At 45.4% G+C, this 15741-nt stretch overlaps 1 protein-coding gene across 1 annotated transcript in view; it reads left to right on the top strand.

Moving 5' to 3' along the window:
- Window positions 1-12754, top strand: part of PSPN (persephin) — a 29926-nt gene extending 17172 nt beyond the window's left edge. Inside the window, exon 2 of the mRNA XM_044057083.1 lies at window positions 11960-12754. Coding sequence (XP_043913018.1) covers window positions 11960-12414 — 455 coding nt within the window. The 3' untranslated portion in view covers window positions 12415-12754. The remainder of the gene's footprint in view (window positions 1-11959) is intronic.
- The last annotated feature ends 2987 nt before the right edge of the window (window positions 12755-15741 follow it).

Here is a 15741-nt window from a genome sequence, read left to right as displayed (position 1 = left end):
CAAATACCACCTTTGTGGTTTACTAATTAGATGTTTAAGGCTGTTTGCAATACACAACTAACAATATGGGGAAAACACAATAAGGAATGTAACCCTTTTAGCTGGAAACCAAGACTTAAAAATAAAGTATAAAAAACAACCAAGCCAGTATCCCAGAAGTGGTTGACCAAGTCTGTCGATTATTGAAAACTGGGCATTGTTATCTTCTCATCCACTGATGCAAAACAACTCCAGCAAAGGCTTGAATATGCACATACCTGGTGCATCAAAATCGGTCTCAAACTAAATCTAAAAAAATGCAGCCTAGTAACATTTGGTAGAAAAGTTGTTCCCACCTCATATGTTACAAATAGTACTCCTTCAGACAGCTACAGTCATGACAGACCTGGGTATTTATGTGGATAACACTCTCTCATTCAATCATCGTGTTTTCACCACAGTTGGGGAAATTATTCTATCTAGCCCAGCTGATTCCCAAGGTAATGTCTTCAAGATCCAAAGAAGCCATCCTACCACTGTACCCCTTCCTTATCAGACCCTTTACTGAATACAATGCTCTCTTTGATATGTACAAATCCAAGCATATTGCTCAATTAGAAAGGTCCCAAAGACTTCTAACCAAGAAAAGTAAAGGTCTTCAATCTTTAAATTACCTTGATAGATTAGCATGACTCTATTCTCAGTAGCCTACAGTTTGCTGTGAGGTCTTCCTTTTCGAGCCACGAAAGACCCAGTCCTATTTGACCTCCTACTTCTTTGTAAAACCAGTGGCTCTACAAACACCCACACTAAAGACCTACATTAACACCAACAAATAAATAAAACTCACTAGAGAGGTAGGGTTCTAATTCAACTTATTTCTAGCCTACAGAATAAGTCACCACTACAAGCCAAACAAAGTACTATTCTGGCTACCTTTAAGGCTAGGCTTGATGACTGGATGGGTAGACACAAATTTTCACCAGTACTACCCTGTACAACATTGCTCGAATTGGGAAGTGAACACTATTAAGTGATTGAAAAGAGTCTGCTTAAAGGAGTACATCGCTAAGCATATGGTCCCACGCTGATCACTTCACTAATATATTCATATTAGAACTGTAATAACGACGTTTGAAAGAGGAGGGCAGTTTCAGGTAAAGGTCTGACATTTACTAGCCTACAAAGCAGTGCATATCCATTGTCTCAGTAGCAATTTCCTTTGTAACCTGTTTTGACATGTGCAGTTAAAGCTACATGACATTCTGCAAAGTTTTTACCATGACTGGGAGTGGATTCCAGTTTAGCAGGCAAAGTTTCTAAGAAATCTTTTTCTTCTGATGGTAAACCTGATAGGGTTATTTAGGGTTAATGCTCACAATTACTGCACTCAAAAAGAAAAAGCAAATGTTTAAAGGTGTCATTATTTTGGCCACAGAAGAGTAATAAATGTGTATGATCTTACCTACAAAGGAAGCTAACTATGCAGTTCCTCTTGTGGTAAGTGAAAAAAACTGCTTTTTCTGGGGACATGCAATGGTGTTTTTGAAGACCCCTGGTGCTATGGTTTGACTCCTGGCAGGGGTACCTTTTGTGCACGCCCAAGTGCAGATTTGTCAGGGTACTTGAGCTCCTTCCATATGCACAAGACAAGCTCATAGATATACTGGCAAACTTCTAGTGTGACCACAAAGGTGTGGGTATTTTGGTGCCACTGTGATGGACTGGCATTCTATTCAGAACCAGTTCTCTGCTTTATGCATATGGCTTCAAGAGATTGTCTTCAACTCTCTATAACCCTGAACAGAACACAGCAGCATTAGAAAAATGAATGAATTATCATGAAGTATGCACTTCTTATCCAAAAACAGAAAACAAGAAGTTATGTACTCACCATAACGTTCGATGTATGTAGTCCATCTCACCTCATATTCTTACCCGTGGGTTCAGAGCCGAATATTGGCTCCGACTCGGTCAAACTTTTCTAGCTCAAAGTCTTCTATTGGCTGGGCTAAGAAGGTATCCCATGCTGCACTGCTCCATATCCCCAGATCTAGTTTGCTGCGAACACCACACTCATACCCCATGCATAACAAAGTACAGTTTTGTACCTACCATAAATGTAGATGTCCGATAGGTATGCATCTGCAGTCATCACATAAGGGTTGTCCTGCCTCAGTCAGGCAGCCCTTCGGTCGGCCGGATTCCAAAGTCTGGGTCTGGCCTCGGCTGATGTCGCACTTTCCCTGACGTCAGAGCGTCTGGGGTATAAAAGCATCAGCCGACGCCATCTTCCTCAGTTTTTCTTGCCCCAGATGCCAGGTGCCCTCTAGGAAGGCTAAATTTGGAGAAATGCAATAAAATTCCAAACATTTGCAAAAATATATACATACATATACACCATAATAGATTCCCCCAGCTAGCTAATAGAGGGGTAAGCACCCTAGGAATACCACAGAGGGGAAGGAGGGAGGGTAAACCTGACTGCAGATGCATACCTATCGGACATCTACATTTATGGTAGGTACAGAACTGTACTATGTCCTTCAAGGATGCATCTGCAGTCATCACATATGGGTAGAATATCATAGCCAATCTGGGGGTGGAGGTACTAAGTAAAGGATGGTGTAGTTAAGATACCCTGCAGGACTGCCGTAGCAAAACCTGCTCTGGATCTGGAGTATAAAGGTAAATTATAATGCTTGGCAAATGTATGCACGGAGCTCCATGTAGCAGCTTCTAAAATGTCCTTGGTAGCCACCCCTCTTAGGAAGGCTGTGGTGGTGGCTGTGGCTCTCGTGGAATGAGGTCTAATGTTAGCTGGCACGGTTTATCCATGAAAGGAGTAACAAAAACGAATGCAATTTCCTATCCATTTTGAAATTGTCTGTTTGGAAATTGCTTTTCCTTGTGCCCCAGCAGCATATGCTACAAACGACTGGTCAGTCTTTCTGTAACTTTTAGTTCTGCCCAAGTAGTAGCGCAATTGTCTGTGTATGTCCAGGGTGTGCAGAAGTCTCTCCCCTTTATTTTGTGGTTGTGGGAAGAATGTAGGCAAGTGAATAGCTTGGTTCAAAGATACCCTGGGATACCACCTTTGGCATAAATGTAGGATTGGTCCTCAAGGAAACTCTGTCCTGATGAAAGATAAGAAATGGCTGCACTGCCATTAAAGCTTGTCACTCACATACTCTTCTTGCTGAGGTTATGGCCAGAAGGAAGGCAGTTTTCCAAGACAAAAACTGTAGATCTGCCGATGCTGCTGGTTCAAAGGGAGGAAGTGTTAGTTTTTCCAACACGAAGTTAAGGTCCCAAGTAGGTAGAGGTGGTTTCCTTGGAGGATTGATGTTTTTGATTCCTCTTGGAAACTGTCTTAGGAGAGGATGAGAGAAGACAGGTGGATTAACATTGTATTCTGCTGAAATTGCCGAGGCATGTATCTTAATGGAAGAGTAAGACAGGCCATTGTGGAACAATTCTGCCAAATATTCCAGTATATGTGCCATGTTCATCACTGTCACATCTAGGCCCTTTGTTGTTCCTTCAGCCAGGCATGCCTACGTATAACTGCACCTGTCATAGCTGACCTACATGAAGCTTCCAATGCATCATAACCACACTGCAAGAAATGGTTACTAACCTGCTGGGAGTTATGCACCAGATCCTGAAGGGATTTGCGATCAAGGGGTTCAGAAGAGGACAGTTTCTTATACAATTCATCTAACAAATACTCTTGGTACTGTATTATATGAAATTGACAATTTAATGCCCTCATGGAAAGAGTTGCAGAAGTATACACTTTCTTACCCCATCTCTCTAATGCTCTGGACTCCCTTTCAGAGGGTAGAGGATTTTTAGCAGTGGCAGCTGCAACCCCTTTTGGGCCCTGGGAAATAGTTTCTGGATCAGCAGAGTGGGCCTTGTACAGGTGTAGATGTGAGTCCGGGACCCTGTAGTACCTATCAGGTTTGGCAGAAGCCGGAGGGAGAGAGTCAGGGGCTGTACTAGCATCAGAGTACACGTCATCAATGACATTCAAAACAGGAGGTATAGCTAAAGGCCTATGCAGAGGTAAATGTAAAAAGGTCCTTAATCTCTTCCTAGAATCAGAGAATTCCTGACCCTGCCATTGAAAATGTTCTCTCATAGAGTGTAATGTCTCTCCAAAGGAAAACTCTTCAGGAGGGGAGGCCAAGGGAATAGATTCTTCAGCATCATAATCCTCGTAGGCCGAATAAGCCTCCTCCTGGTGGTCTGACAGAGCAGAGCCATCAGTGGACTCATCTGAGGACTGGGGATCCGAGGGCTCAACCCTGGGCCTTTTGTCTGGAGGTGGTTGAGAGCCCCTGTCCGGATGAGGTTGGGAACCCCTAATTAATGAGATAAGATCCTCTGCTAGGCTAAGAATCTGAGAGACAGAGGAAGGTCTCTGAGTGGAAACCTTGGGAGGCAAAGTTTTAGTAAGTTTAGCAGCTTTAGCCCTAGAAAAAGCCTTAATGGACATGGAAGCAGGGGGTCTGGCTGCACCACGTGCAGGAGTAGACTTGTCTAAAGGAATGGTGTCTGAAGGTTCCTGGACACCGGTTTCAGTAGGTAATTCAATAACCGACTCGGCCGGGGCCTCCGGGGCCGAGGTAGTCGGTTGTGCAGTTTCGGTAATAGGAAGTACCAAGGACTCTCAGCAGAGACCGAGACACTCGCGGCAGGCCTGACCGTGGTTTCAGCCGAAACCGCGGACCGCGTGTGTCGGTCCTTGTCCTTCTGTTTTTTAACTAAATGCGAAGTCGGAGTCTCCGACGGCATCTTATAAGCAAAACTAGCCCCAAAAAATTCCTCTGCAAACTCCGACCGACGCCTAAGAGTTCGTCGGTTGAAGGAAGCACAGGCTGAACAGGCCGAGACATCGTGGTCTGGGCCTAGGCAGGGGAGGCAGTAAGAGTGGAAATCCTTATGAGGTATTTGTTTCCCACAAGTTAAACAATTATTAATTTTATCTGACATCGGCTGAGGCAAGAAAGAGTCCCCAACGGGGTACTTAGCTTTTTCGAAGTCTTCGGTAGCTGAATCACAGGAGCTGGCCGACCGGCAGTTGCGAACTGCTTCTGCTTCGGGCACCACGCGGCAAGAAAGACTGAGGAAGATGGCGTCGGCTGATGCTTTTATACCCCAGATGCTCTGACGTCGGGGAAAGTGCGACATAAGCCGAGGCCAGACCCAGACTTTGGAATCCGGCTGACTGAAGGGCTGCCTGAGGCAGGACAACCCATATGTGATGACTGCAGATGCATCCTTGAAGGACATCATCCAAGTAAAGAGGAATAAACTAAAGGTGAAGGGAGCTCTAAAAACCAGACAACCTCCAGATCCTCCAGGAAGGGGGAAGGTGGAAGGGTAAGTAAGAATGTGAGGCAAGATGGACTACATACATCGAACATTATGGTGAGTACATAACTTCTTGATGTTATGTAGTCCAATCTCGCCTACATTCTTGAATCTTACCCGTGGGACAGCGTCCCCAACACCTACATCCTGGGAGGCTCAGAGGAAGATATTCCTGATTACTGTGAAACCAAAGGAAGAACTGCCCCTAGATACCACGTCCAGCTTGTAAGGAGTAACAAAGGTGCGAGGAGATGCCCAGGTAGCTGCAGCACAAATATCATCCATAGACAATCTGGCCTGATAGGCTGTAGATGTAGATACAGCACGAGTAGAGTGAGCCTTGACTGGAAACGGTAGGTCTTTACCCCCTGAGGAATAAGTGAAAGAGATGCAATTTGATATCCATTGGGATAGGGTGATTTTGGAGACAGGAGACCCAATTCTGTTTTCCGAAAAGGAGACAAACAGCTGATCAGATTTTCAGAGATCTTTGGTTCTGTGCAGATAGAAACGTAACTGTCTGTGTACAGCCAACTGATGAAATTTAAATTTTACCTTGTTTGAAAAATGGGGAAAAAACACTGGCAACTCAATAGATTGATTAAGATTAGATATGGACACTACTTTAGGAAGAAAGGAAGGGTTTGGTCTAAGAGAAACCCTGTCCTTATGAAAGATCAAGTATGGAGGTTTGATAGAAAGAGCTTGAATTTCTGAAACATGTCTGGCTGATGTGATGGCTATTAAAAAGGCAGTTTTCCAGGTCAAGAATTTTAAGTCACAGGTAGCTGCAGGCTCAAAAGGTGGTGAAGTAAGGGCTTGCAGAACAAAATTTAGATCCCAGGGCATGATCGGTTCTGAGACAGGAGGACGGAGTAACAGAGTGCCCTTCAGGAAAGCCTTACAGAGTCTGTGAGCCATCAGACTAGGCTCATTAGCAACATGAAAATTAGAAATCGCTGCCAACTGAACTTTAATGGTAGCGGACGGTGAGCCCTGCTGGAAAAGCATAGACAAAAACTCCAAGACGGAAGCAATTGGAGCTGTGTAAGGGTCAATTCCTTGGGTATGAGCCCAAATAGAAAACCTCTTCCATTTTCAGGAATAAATCTTCCTAGTAGAGGGCTTATGAGAGGAAGATGAAATATGAACTACCTCAGGTGAAAACTGATAAAGCCTAACTAACGACAGAAGTGGAGTAGCCAGGCTGTCAACCGGAGGGTCCACAGAGAGGGGTGGAACTGTCCCGACATGTCTGTCAGTAAGTCTGGTTGTGGGTCCACAGTCCAAGATGTGTCCACAATGTAGGGATGGAGAAAGGGGAACCAGACTTGACGAGGCCAGTGTGGAGCAATTAGAATCATTCTGCTTCCCAAGGATTGCGCTTTCTGAATCACTTTTGATAGCAAGGGAAATGGAGGGAAAGCATAAAGCAGACCGGAGGGCCAATCGTGGACTAGAGCGTCCCTGGGTGACTCCCCCTGTGGGGTGATCAGCGTGAAGTAGCTGCTGCATTTGGCATTGAGGGGGCTGGCAAAAAGGTTGCAGCAAGGCTGACCCCATCTGCTGAAGATTCGTTCTGCAACTAGACGATTCAGGGACCACTCGTAAGGCATCAGAACAGCTCTGCTTAGCCTGTCTGCTATCACACTGGACTTCCCCGGAATGTGCATTGCCACCAGAAACCATTGGGAAGATACTGCCCACTGCCATACTCGCATGGCCTCTCTGCACAGTGGGTATGATCTGGTTCCTCCCTGCTTGTTCAGCTACCACACCACTGACATATTGTCCGAGTGTACTGCAATAGTCCCAAGAGGTAGAAAGCTCTGAAGTGCTTGCAATGCAAGCAGCACCGCTTTCATCTCTAGGACGTTGATATGCAGATGTATCTCATGATCTTGCCATGTGCCTTGGACTATCCTGCCAAGATAATGCCTCCCCACCCCATCTGGGAGGCGTCCGTGGTCACTATGGCAACCGGGGGTGGTGGAATGAAGGGTTTTCCCCTGTTCAGATTGTTGGTGTCAAGCCACCAACTGAGATCTTGTTTGCATCTGTCCGTGAGCAAAATAGGGTGGGAAAGTGGAAGTCTCTGGAGAGACCATTGAGCAAAGCGGAACCATTGACGGAGCCTCATGTGCAATCTCGCTAGAGGGACTAACAATTGTTGCTGCCAGAGTCCCCAGGAGTTGGAGAACCCATCTTGCCTTCGCTTTCCTCAGGGGTAGCAGGGCGTGCACCTGTTGCTTTAAGGCTCTGATTCTTTCCTGCGGTAGAAAGGCTCGCATTTGAATGGTGTCTAGCTCTGCACCTATAAAAATGACAATCTGTGAGGGCAACAAGGCAGATTTTTCCCAGTTCAGTGTTATGCCCAACTGTTGACAGAGAGTGATGGTAGCATCCCTGGCTTGGATTAGTAGATGCCTGGTGGGGGCGGTGAGGAGCCTGTCATCCAGATATAGAAACACTTGGAATCCTTGACGTCTCAAGTGAGCTGTCACCACCGCCATACACTTGGTGAACACCCTGGGGGCTGTGGTGAGACCAAAGGGCAGTGCTCGAAACTGAAAATGACTGTCTCCCAGCCGGAAGCGTAGGTGACTCCTGGATGCCCTGTCCATTTTGACATGGTAGTAAGCATCCTTGAGGTCGATGGTGCACATCCATACTTCTTTTCCCAACAATAGAAGAATGGACTGTAGTGTGACCATACAGAACTTGGACTTTTTTACATAGTTATTCAGTTGGCTGAGATCTAATATGGGTCTCAGGTCCCCTGTTCTTTTCGGCACCAAAAAGAATCTTGAGTAAGTTCCTAATCCGATCTGGTCTGAGGGGACATGTTGTATGACTCTTTTTTTCTAGCAGCTTTGAAACCTCTGAAGCTGCGTGATCTCTTTGACTGGGTGGAACGTCCGGGATTTTTCTGACTGGAGGGGGATCGGACGAAAAGGGAATGACATAACCTACGGAAATTATTCGTAATACCCATCGATCCTGGGTGATGCTTTGCCAGGCTTCTGGGTATAATGATATTCGCCCGCCGACTGGCTTCGGAAACGCACAGTCAGGCATCCCATCAGGAACGACAGTGGGGAGAGCCGCGAAAGGAATCGCGGTCTCCCAAATTGCAGGGGCCCCCTCTGCCTCTAGGGTGGCATCTCCCTGAATAACCCCCCCTCCTCTGCCTCTGGAGGGGGGCTCACCTTGTGCACCGGGAAAAAACCTTTGTGATTTTTTGAACCACATCTTCCCACCCCTCTGGGCCTTGGGGTAAGGCCTAGAGGGAAGGGAAAAACGGACCCCTACAGCAAACAGAGTCTTTCCCTCTTGCTCACACCTGGTGAGGGTGTCTTTCACCTTGGTTCCAAACAAAGAAGAACCATCAAATGGGGCGTCAGTGAAAGAAGACCTGAAGGCCTCCACGAAATGACAAAGGCACATCCAGGCTTTCCTCCTAAGGGCGACTCCTGAGCTTGCTGCCCTACTCGCTCCATCGGCTGCATATGAAATGAGCCGCATGGAGGAGTTAACGATGGAATTGAGGGTAGACACCTAGGCGTTAACCATCTGGGCCACTGCCTCAGGAACATTACCCGCAAGAGTATCTCCTAACTCCTTGAGATCTCTCTGGAGCCAAGTAAAATGAGACAGGCAGTTCAGCGACCGTAAGGTAAAGATTGCTGACGAGAGGGTACACTCCCCTTACCGGTCCATGGTCCTAGACTCCTTGTTAGGAGGATGGACGGAGGAAGAAGTCTCAGCTAATTCCTTCTGAGTGGCCGCCGCCGCCACCACCATGGCATCCACAGGGACTCCTTTGGACAAAAACTCCAGAATCAGGGTTCTCTCACACCGTCCAACAAATTAAATCCAGGAGCTCGAAGGGTGGGGACACCCAGGAGGCGGAGGGCTGAGCACCAAAGGCCTTCAAGGAAGACAGACTCCTCCTCAGACGGGGCTTTGGATGGCCAGTCACCTCTTTATTTCAATATCTCCAGGATGTCGGAGAAAGAAACCGTCAGAGGATAACTTGGGGGACCCCTCCGATTCCTCGAGGTCAGTATCTGAGGTAAGAGACTCATCCTGGGAGTCTATGTGCTTCCTCTTGCACGTTTTCTTTCTAGGGGGATCCTCAGGCAAAAACTCTGAGGGGCCCTCAGAAACTTGGGGACCACTCGTGGGGGTATCCCTAGGCGTTGGGGCTCCGGTGTCTACAGATAGGTGGTGATCAGAGGCTCTCATCGGAGTGGTAGGGGACAGAATGACCGACCCACATGATGTGGCTGAAGATCTGGCCAGCACACTCCGCATGGCCTCAAAGGCTGCCCCCCTCCCAATCAGAGGACCGGCCAGCCTCCGAGGCCACAACAGGTGTCGGGGTTCCCCGTGCCGAGGCACCGAGCGGGAGACTAGGAACCGAAAGGTGTCCCCCTCGGGCCTGACTGAAGAATCTAGAGTCCCAAACCCCGTGGACGGCGCCGAGGGGGTTAGAGCTGATGTCGGCACTGATAAGCCCGGAGGGGCCATCGGAACCGACCTAGGAACATCACATGGAGCGGAGCATTCCGGCTCCAAGGACAGAGATGCGCTTGCAGGAATAATCGAAGAAGGTATCGGGACAGGCTCTGGAGTAGACTGGGACGGAGCCGAGAACAATTTAGCCAAAACCGGTGACTGAAGGAGCCTTTGCACCACCCTATCAACATCCACATCTGAAAGTGTCCTGGAGGATTTGGAGGACAGGGAGGGAGATCGAGATCTCCTCTCAGGTGACACTGGTCTAGTACTGGGTGATCGGCTCCGAAGAGGTTCCAATATAATTGGAGCCGACGCCGGTTCCATCAACACCAACACTTCCTGCGGCCCCGAGGACAGTGGAGCCAAGGAGGTCAAAGCTAGTTTTGTTACTTTCTCAGGTGGCTCCAAGGAGACTAAAGGATCTGGAGATCTCTTTTTTGATTTTGTGGATTTTGATTTTGAACTGGAAGCAGAATCCATGGCCTCTTCGAACGAGGGTTTCAAGAGACCCTTAAGAATTAACTTATTCTTTCTTTCTTGGAGCACCCTGGGACTAAAAGCAGGGCAGAAGCTGCAAGACTCCTGCAAGTGGATTGTTCCCAGACAATAAACGCATACTGAATGTCCATCGGTGATGGACATCTTGTAACCACACTTAGAGCACTTTTTAAAACCCGAAGGTTTGTGCTCCTTGGAATCTTTGGACATCTTGAAAATTAATCACAAATACCAACACCACGAGCAAGTCACCGCCTGACTGGAAAAACAACTACAGTGTCACAAAAACACCACACTAAACGCGGGAACAAATTTTTCCACAAACAACAGCAGACACAAGCCTCAGAAGGGACACACACCAAGATGACTAGGGCTAAAAACCTCCAACTAAAACGGTTTTAGACCAAACTTGCATACAGAACAAGGAAGACAGACACTAAAACCTCTAATTCAAACGGTTTTAGATAGGAAAAAACAAACACAGGGACAAGTAAGGGGAAGGACTAGGTCCTCTAACTGAAACGGGCCTAGCCCATTGGAACAGCTAGTGGGATACCACAAAAAACAATCACACTACAGATTATACCCAAAAAACACCAAATACAAATAGCTATTAAAATAGCTTTTGTTTGTAACAAATTCTCTCAAGAAGAAGAAAAAAGGTACTTAGCCACAGCCAAGAGCGAGACCACGTCCGAGCTACACGAGCGGCAAACAAGCTCTGGGGATACGGAGCAGTGCAGCATGGGATACCTTCTTAGCCCAGCCAATAGAAGACTTCAAGCTAGAAAAGTTTGGCCGAGTCGGAGCTGATATTTGGCTCCGAACCCACGGGTAAGAATGTAGGCGAGATTGGACTACATAACATCTGCTCTTTTCATCACAGACTTTGTGCGTCTGTGAGAGTGGACATTAAAATGTTCACATCATGAGCCCAAACTTATTTCAAAATGATATGTGGGTATGGTGGGAAGAAAAGTGCATACCTAATTATCTAACAGACACAGACTATTATGAACTGCTCAATGCCTAAATTAAAGTTTCAACTGTAAGGTTCTACTAGCAGTCAAAAAATATTTTGGGACAATAAAAACACAGCAAATCAGAAGACAGCCATAGAGTGAAGGAAACACCTCTCTAGAGAATGACCAACATTACACATACAGAAAACAAATGTATACTAGAATGGTATCCATACTTTACAAGACAGTTAGCTATCTGTAAACATGCTGGTTTCTTAAGAATATCGCTGTCAGTACAGCATGCATCCTTCGAAACACAAATATTAGTGAACCTCATGCTACATTTCCAAGTTATTGACACATTGTTCTTTCAATTATAAAAGGCCAGTCGCTTGTTCAAGGAAACTGCCCATCACAGATCAGTTCAATTACACAGGGGACTGTGTCTTGTAAAGGCCGATCATTGGGTAAGACAGCAAAGAGGTATGAATGGGATCACAGGTGTCTGAAGTAGAAATGAAACACTGCTGACAAAATAGAGGTTAATGTTATAAAGGAGGCAGGTATCTATGCAGAAAATTGCAACACTTAAAGTACACCTTATATAATTGCAGGTCACCACAAGAACTCCTGGAAGAGGCCCACATTTGCTGAGATACACAAAACTGACCAAAAGGTGCTGCATTCCCCAGTTCTGGTAATGGCTAGTTCAAGAATGGCACGATCCCTCAGAAAGAGGCGAGCAGCCCGGGACAGGGCAGAAGAACGTGAATGCCGTCTGAGAACCCTGCTCCTAAAGGTGAAAGACCTTGGCTTGGGCTATGACTCAGAAGAAACAGTCGTATTCAAGTACTGCAGTGGAAGCTGCCCACAAACACGAACCAACCATGACCTCACACTAGCTGTACTGCTACGTAAAAGTGAGATACCCTCACTAGCTGAGGAGAAGATAGCTAGTGATCCCTGCTGTCGTCCCACTCAGTATGAAGATGTGGCCTTCTTGGACAGTAACCACCGCTGGCACAAAGTTGAGAAACTGTCGGCATCAGCCTGTGCATGTGTGGGATGAGTATGAAGTAAAAGATAGTGGCAAAGTTTGTTTTGACTTTTTGGCTGTAGCACGTGTGTTTAAGAAATGAGATACAGATTAAGGCAATCAGAAAGACTACAATGGGTACGCACAATCAGAACTGCAACAGTTTCAAATTCTTAAGTAACTCTCCTTGATACAAGAATCTTTAGCAGTGAAACGACTTTATGGAGAAGACATCTAGGTTGATCCAGACAACCTGAACTGGTGTTTCACTGGAACAAGCACACACTACATTAGTCCTATTGATTTAACTGCTTTAGTTGGATGGCGTATTATAATTTCTGCTCACCTTAAACGTTCTCAAACTTTATGTAGTAAGAAGATATACAATAAAGTGAATAACTACAGCAGCCAAGATCCAGGGGAATATAAATCTGAGTTATACAAAGTCTGTGTACTTCTGTTCTACCCAGCTTCATTACCAGGCAGAAACAAGACCCAAATGTAACTAACTGTAAACTTACTGCTTAGACTGAAGATGTCTCTATGCATGTTTTAATTCTCACAATACACTACAGTACTGACAAATTATGTGTGGCTGTGGGTATGTACGCGTGTTATCTTGGGGGAGGGGAGAGGCATTAAAGGACAACTGTTACTAGGTATGTGCACAAAACATGAGGTAGGCATGGTTACGGAGAAAAGGAGGGCGTTTAAAGGCAGACTGACACAGCATGAAAGATGATGAAGCACTACTCCTGACATACCACAGTGCAGGTCACCATGCTACTCACCTGATGATGCAAGTCACCCAGATCAGATAGGACAACATCGAGTCTTCCACTGGGTTAGTCACACCAGCCAAATCCATGTTACTACTCAGGAGTCATGGTCTCCACCAAAAAGAGACTGTTTTAAACCTTCATGACTATCACCTGCACCATCAGGGCTAGTCATGCCAACGAACCACCATACCACTTAGGATGACAGTGCTATCATCCCAAACTCAGCACAGCAACCTTTTCCAGCATCATGGCTACTCATATGTCCACTACTCAGGCATCATCACCAGCCCCCCCCCCCATGCAACAGAAAGCCCACTTTCAACATTATGACATGATACGTAAATGACCTTGATCATCATTTGAGGTTCATCACCTCTTTCCAACCATTCAGTATGCCTGAACCATTAGAGTTATTCTTGTCAACTGAACCCTTCTAAGAGGGGGTGATAACACTTCAACCAACACAAAAAGAACTATTGCTACTGTGATGGCATACTCGTAACAACAGACCCTGCCAGCAGTCTGGGGTTACTACATCTCTCTTTCCAAAAAAAAAAAGGACTACACATGTCAACTAACCCTTACCAGGGGTCATTACATCCCCCTCCCAGAGAGAGCACTTCAACCATTTGAGCTAGTCATACCAACTGACCCCTGCCATCACTTACAGGGACATCACCATCACCCATCCCAACAGACTACTTCTACATTCAGGGTTACCAAAACTATATGAACATTACCATACTTTAGGGTGACATTACTGTCAATCAAACTAGACTATTTTCATGATAAGTTCAGAAAAATGATGGTTCTCATTGCAATCAATAGTTACCACTTCCCTTTTGACCTTTTGTATGATCAGGGCTAGTCATGCTTCCAAATGACTCTTTTACTTGAGGGCTGTTACTCCCAGTACAGAAACTGCTTCTACCATCTAGACTTGCTATGCCAAACAATCCTCTGCTCAGCGGGGGGTTCATCACCCCCACCCTAAAATACTGCTTCAATCATGAGGAACAGTAACAGCATGTGACCTCTGACCTTCATGTCATTTTCCCCTCCATAAAAGCCACTTCCACCATCAAGAGACAGTCACAACTGCCCCACACCACCACCACCACTCAAGGGTCACTGCCTCCACCTGACTCATTAAAGTCTTGGAGGGTGGAACTGGAAAGATGCTGAGAGCATCAGGTGATAAAACATTCTACATGGAAAGCCTAGTACCTGGAGGGACAAGGAAAGGGACACAGAGCAAGCCTGATATATGCAGGAGGCTTTCGACTACCTTAGCATATTACCCTTTAGGAAAACTGACGTAATGTGATGGACCTTGTGTATCTGAAGAGGGTTAAGAGCAGTAGTTCTCAAACTATTAATAACTGGAATGCATGCTGAAATTTGTTGCAATGTCCCTAACATCATTACTTTCCTATGCATGAGCTGTGATTACTTACCATGATGTCACTATGTCAAGGACAAGACATCTTTCTTTATGACCTAACTAGAGTCTCAGCTGAGTACAGCTAAGTGCCAGAAAATCCACTCACTGCTGTACAACTCTTTTTTTTTTCTTGTAATGCACTAGCTTTAATAAAAGTCCAATGTACCCTTCTTAATGTCTCAACAGCTCTGCAGATTTAACAATCTGTAAAGATAAGAACTATTGCCTCTATAAAACTGCTCTTTAGTCTAGCTTATGGTCAGCACTACTGTTCTGTGCATTAATAAAACTGGCAGAAAGTGTTGGGTCCAAAAGCCATCATGTTATAGGGAAATGTATATATCAACAATTGACAGTCAAGTTGTTCTATAAAGTTAGGTACTGCATTCCTAAACTGCATTACAATAGTGCATATAGGAAAAAAGATTGTACACCAAATATCAGATTATGTCTGTTAACCATTTTGTGTTCTTCTGTTTTAAAACTCACACCATATAACGGAGTATTCACAGATCTAGAATTATGGTTAAATATGGGATAATGAGCCAGAAATCAACAGCATCTCTGACTTGTGACAAATGTTCCAGATCAATGCTGTATCCCTTAAAGCATTCTCAGTGGGCATACACAGAACCGAAGGACTCTGCAATCACTAATTCATTCCTACCCTCAGTCACTCTCCACCCTGAACTGCTGTAAGCTGCATGTTCTAAATCAGAGAAGCTGCAGTCTGTACCAATCAAGGGATGCCAGCACAGGAAAGTGAACCTTATTCATAGAAAGATAATGGTTGTAAATAACCTGACAGATGTTGAAATGTGCAGCCCTTCCCCCATCCAGCAATAATGAGGGAAGTCTTAAGTATAAAGGTTAGTTTAAAACAGCTACTGTTGAACATTTTTACTGTCACTTTAAATCTGTCCTATTACTATTTCTTTTACAAAAAGAATGTAAAGTATTTAGGGACTATCCCATTTACAGTCCATGTAAATCTCTTATCGTTATTACATTTATTATCCCAGGCATCTATACGCTACTAGGATTTTAGAGTACAGGTTGTAGGAGATCAGTTTAGATTGTTCTAGGGGGTAGAGCTGAAACTAACTCGCATGCTTACAGAAGCATTTGTAGGGA

The sequence above is a fragment of the Protopterus annectens genome, chromosome 15.part0 (genome assembly GCF_019279795.1).
Source record: "Protopterus annectens isolate FY-2018-M chromosome 15.part0, PAN1.0, whole genome shotgun sequence".
Lineage (NCBI taxonomy): Eukaryota > Metazoa > Chordata > Ceratodontiformes > Protopteridae > Protopterus > Protopterus annectens.
The sequence above is the reverse complement of the archived record's forward strand: the minus strand, read 5'-3'. Positions and strand labels throughout refer to the sequence as shown.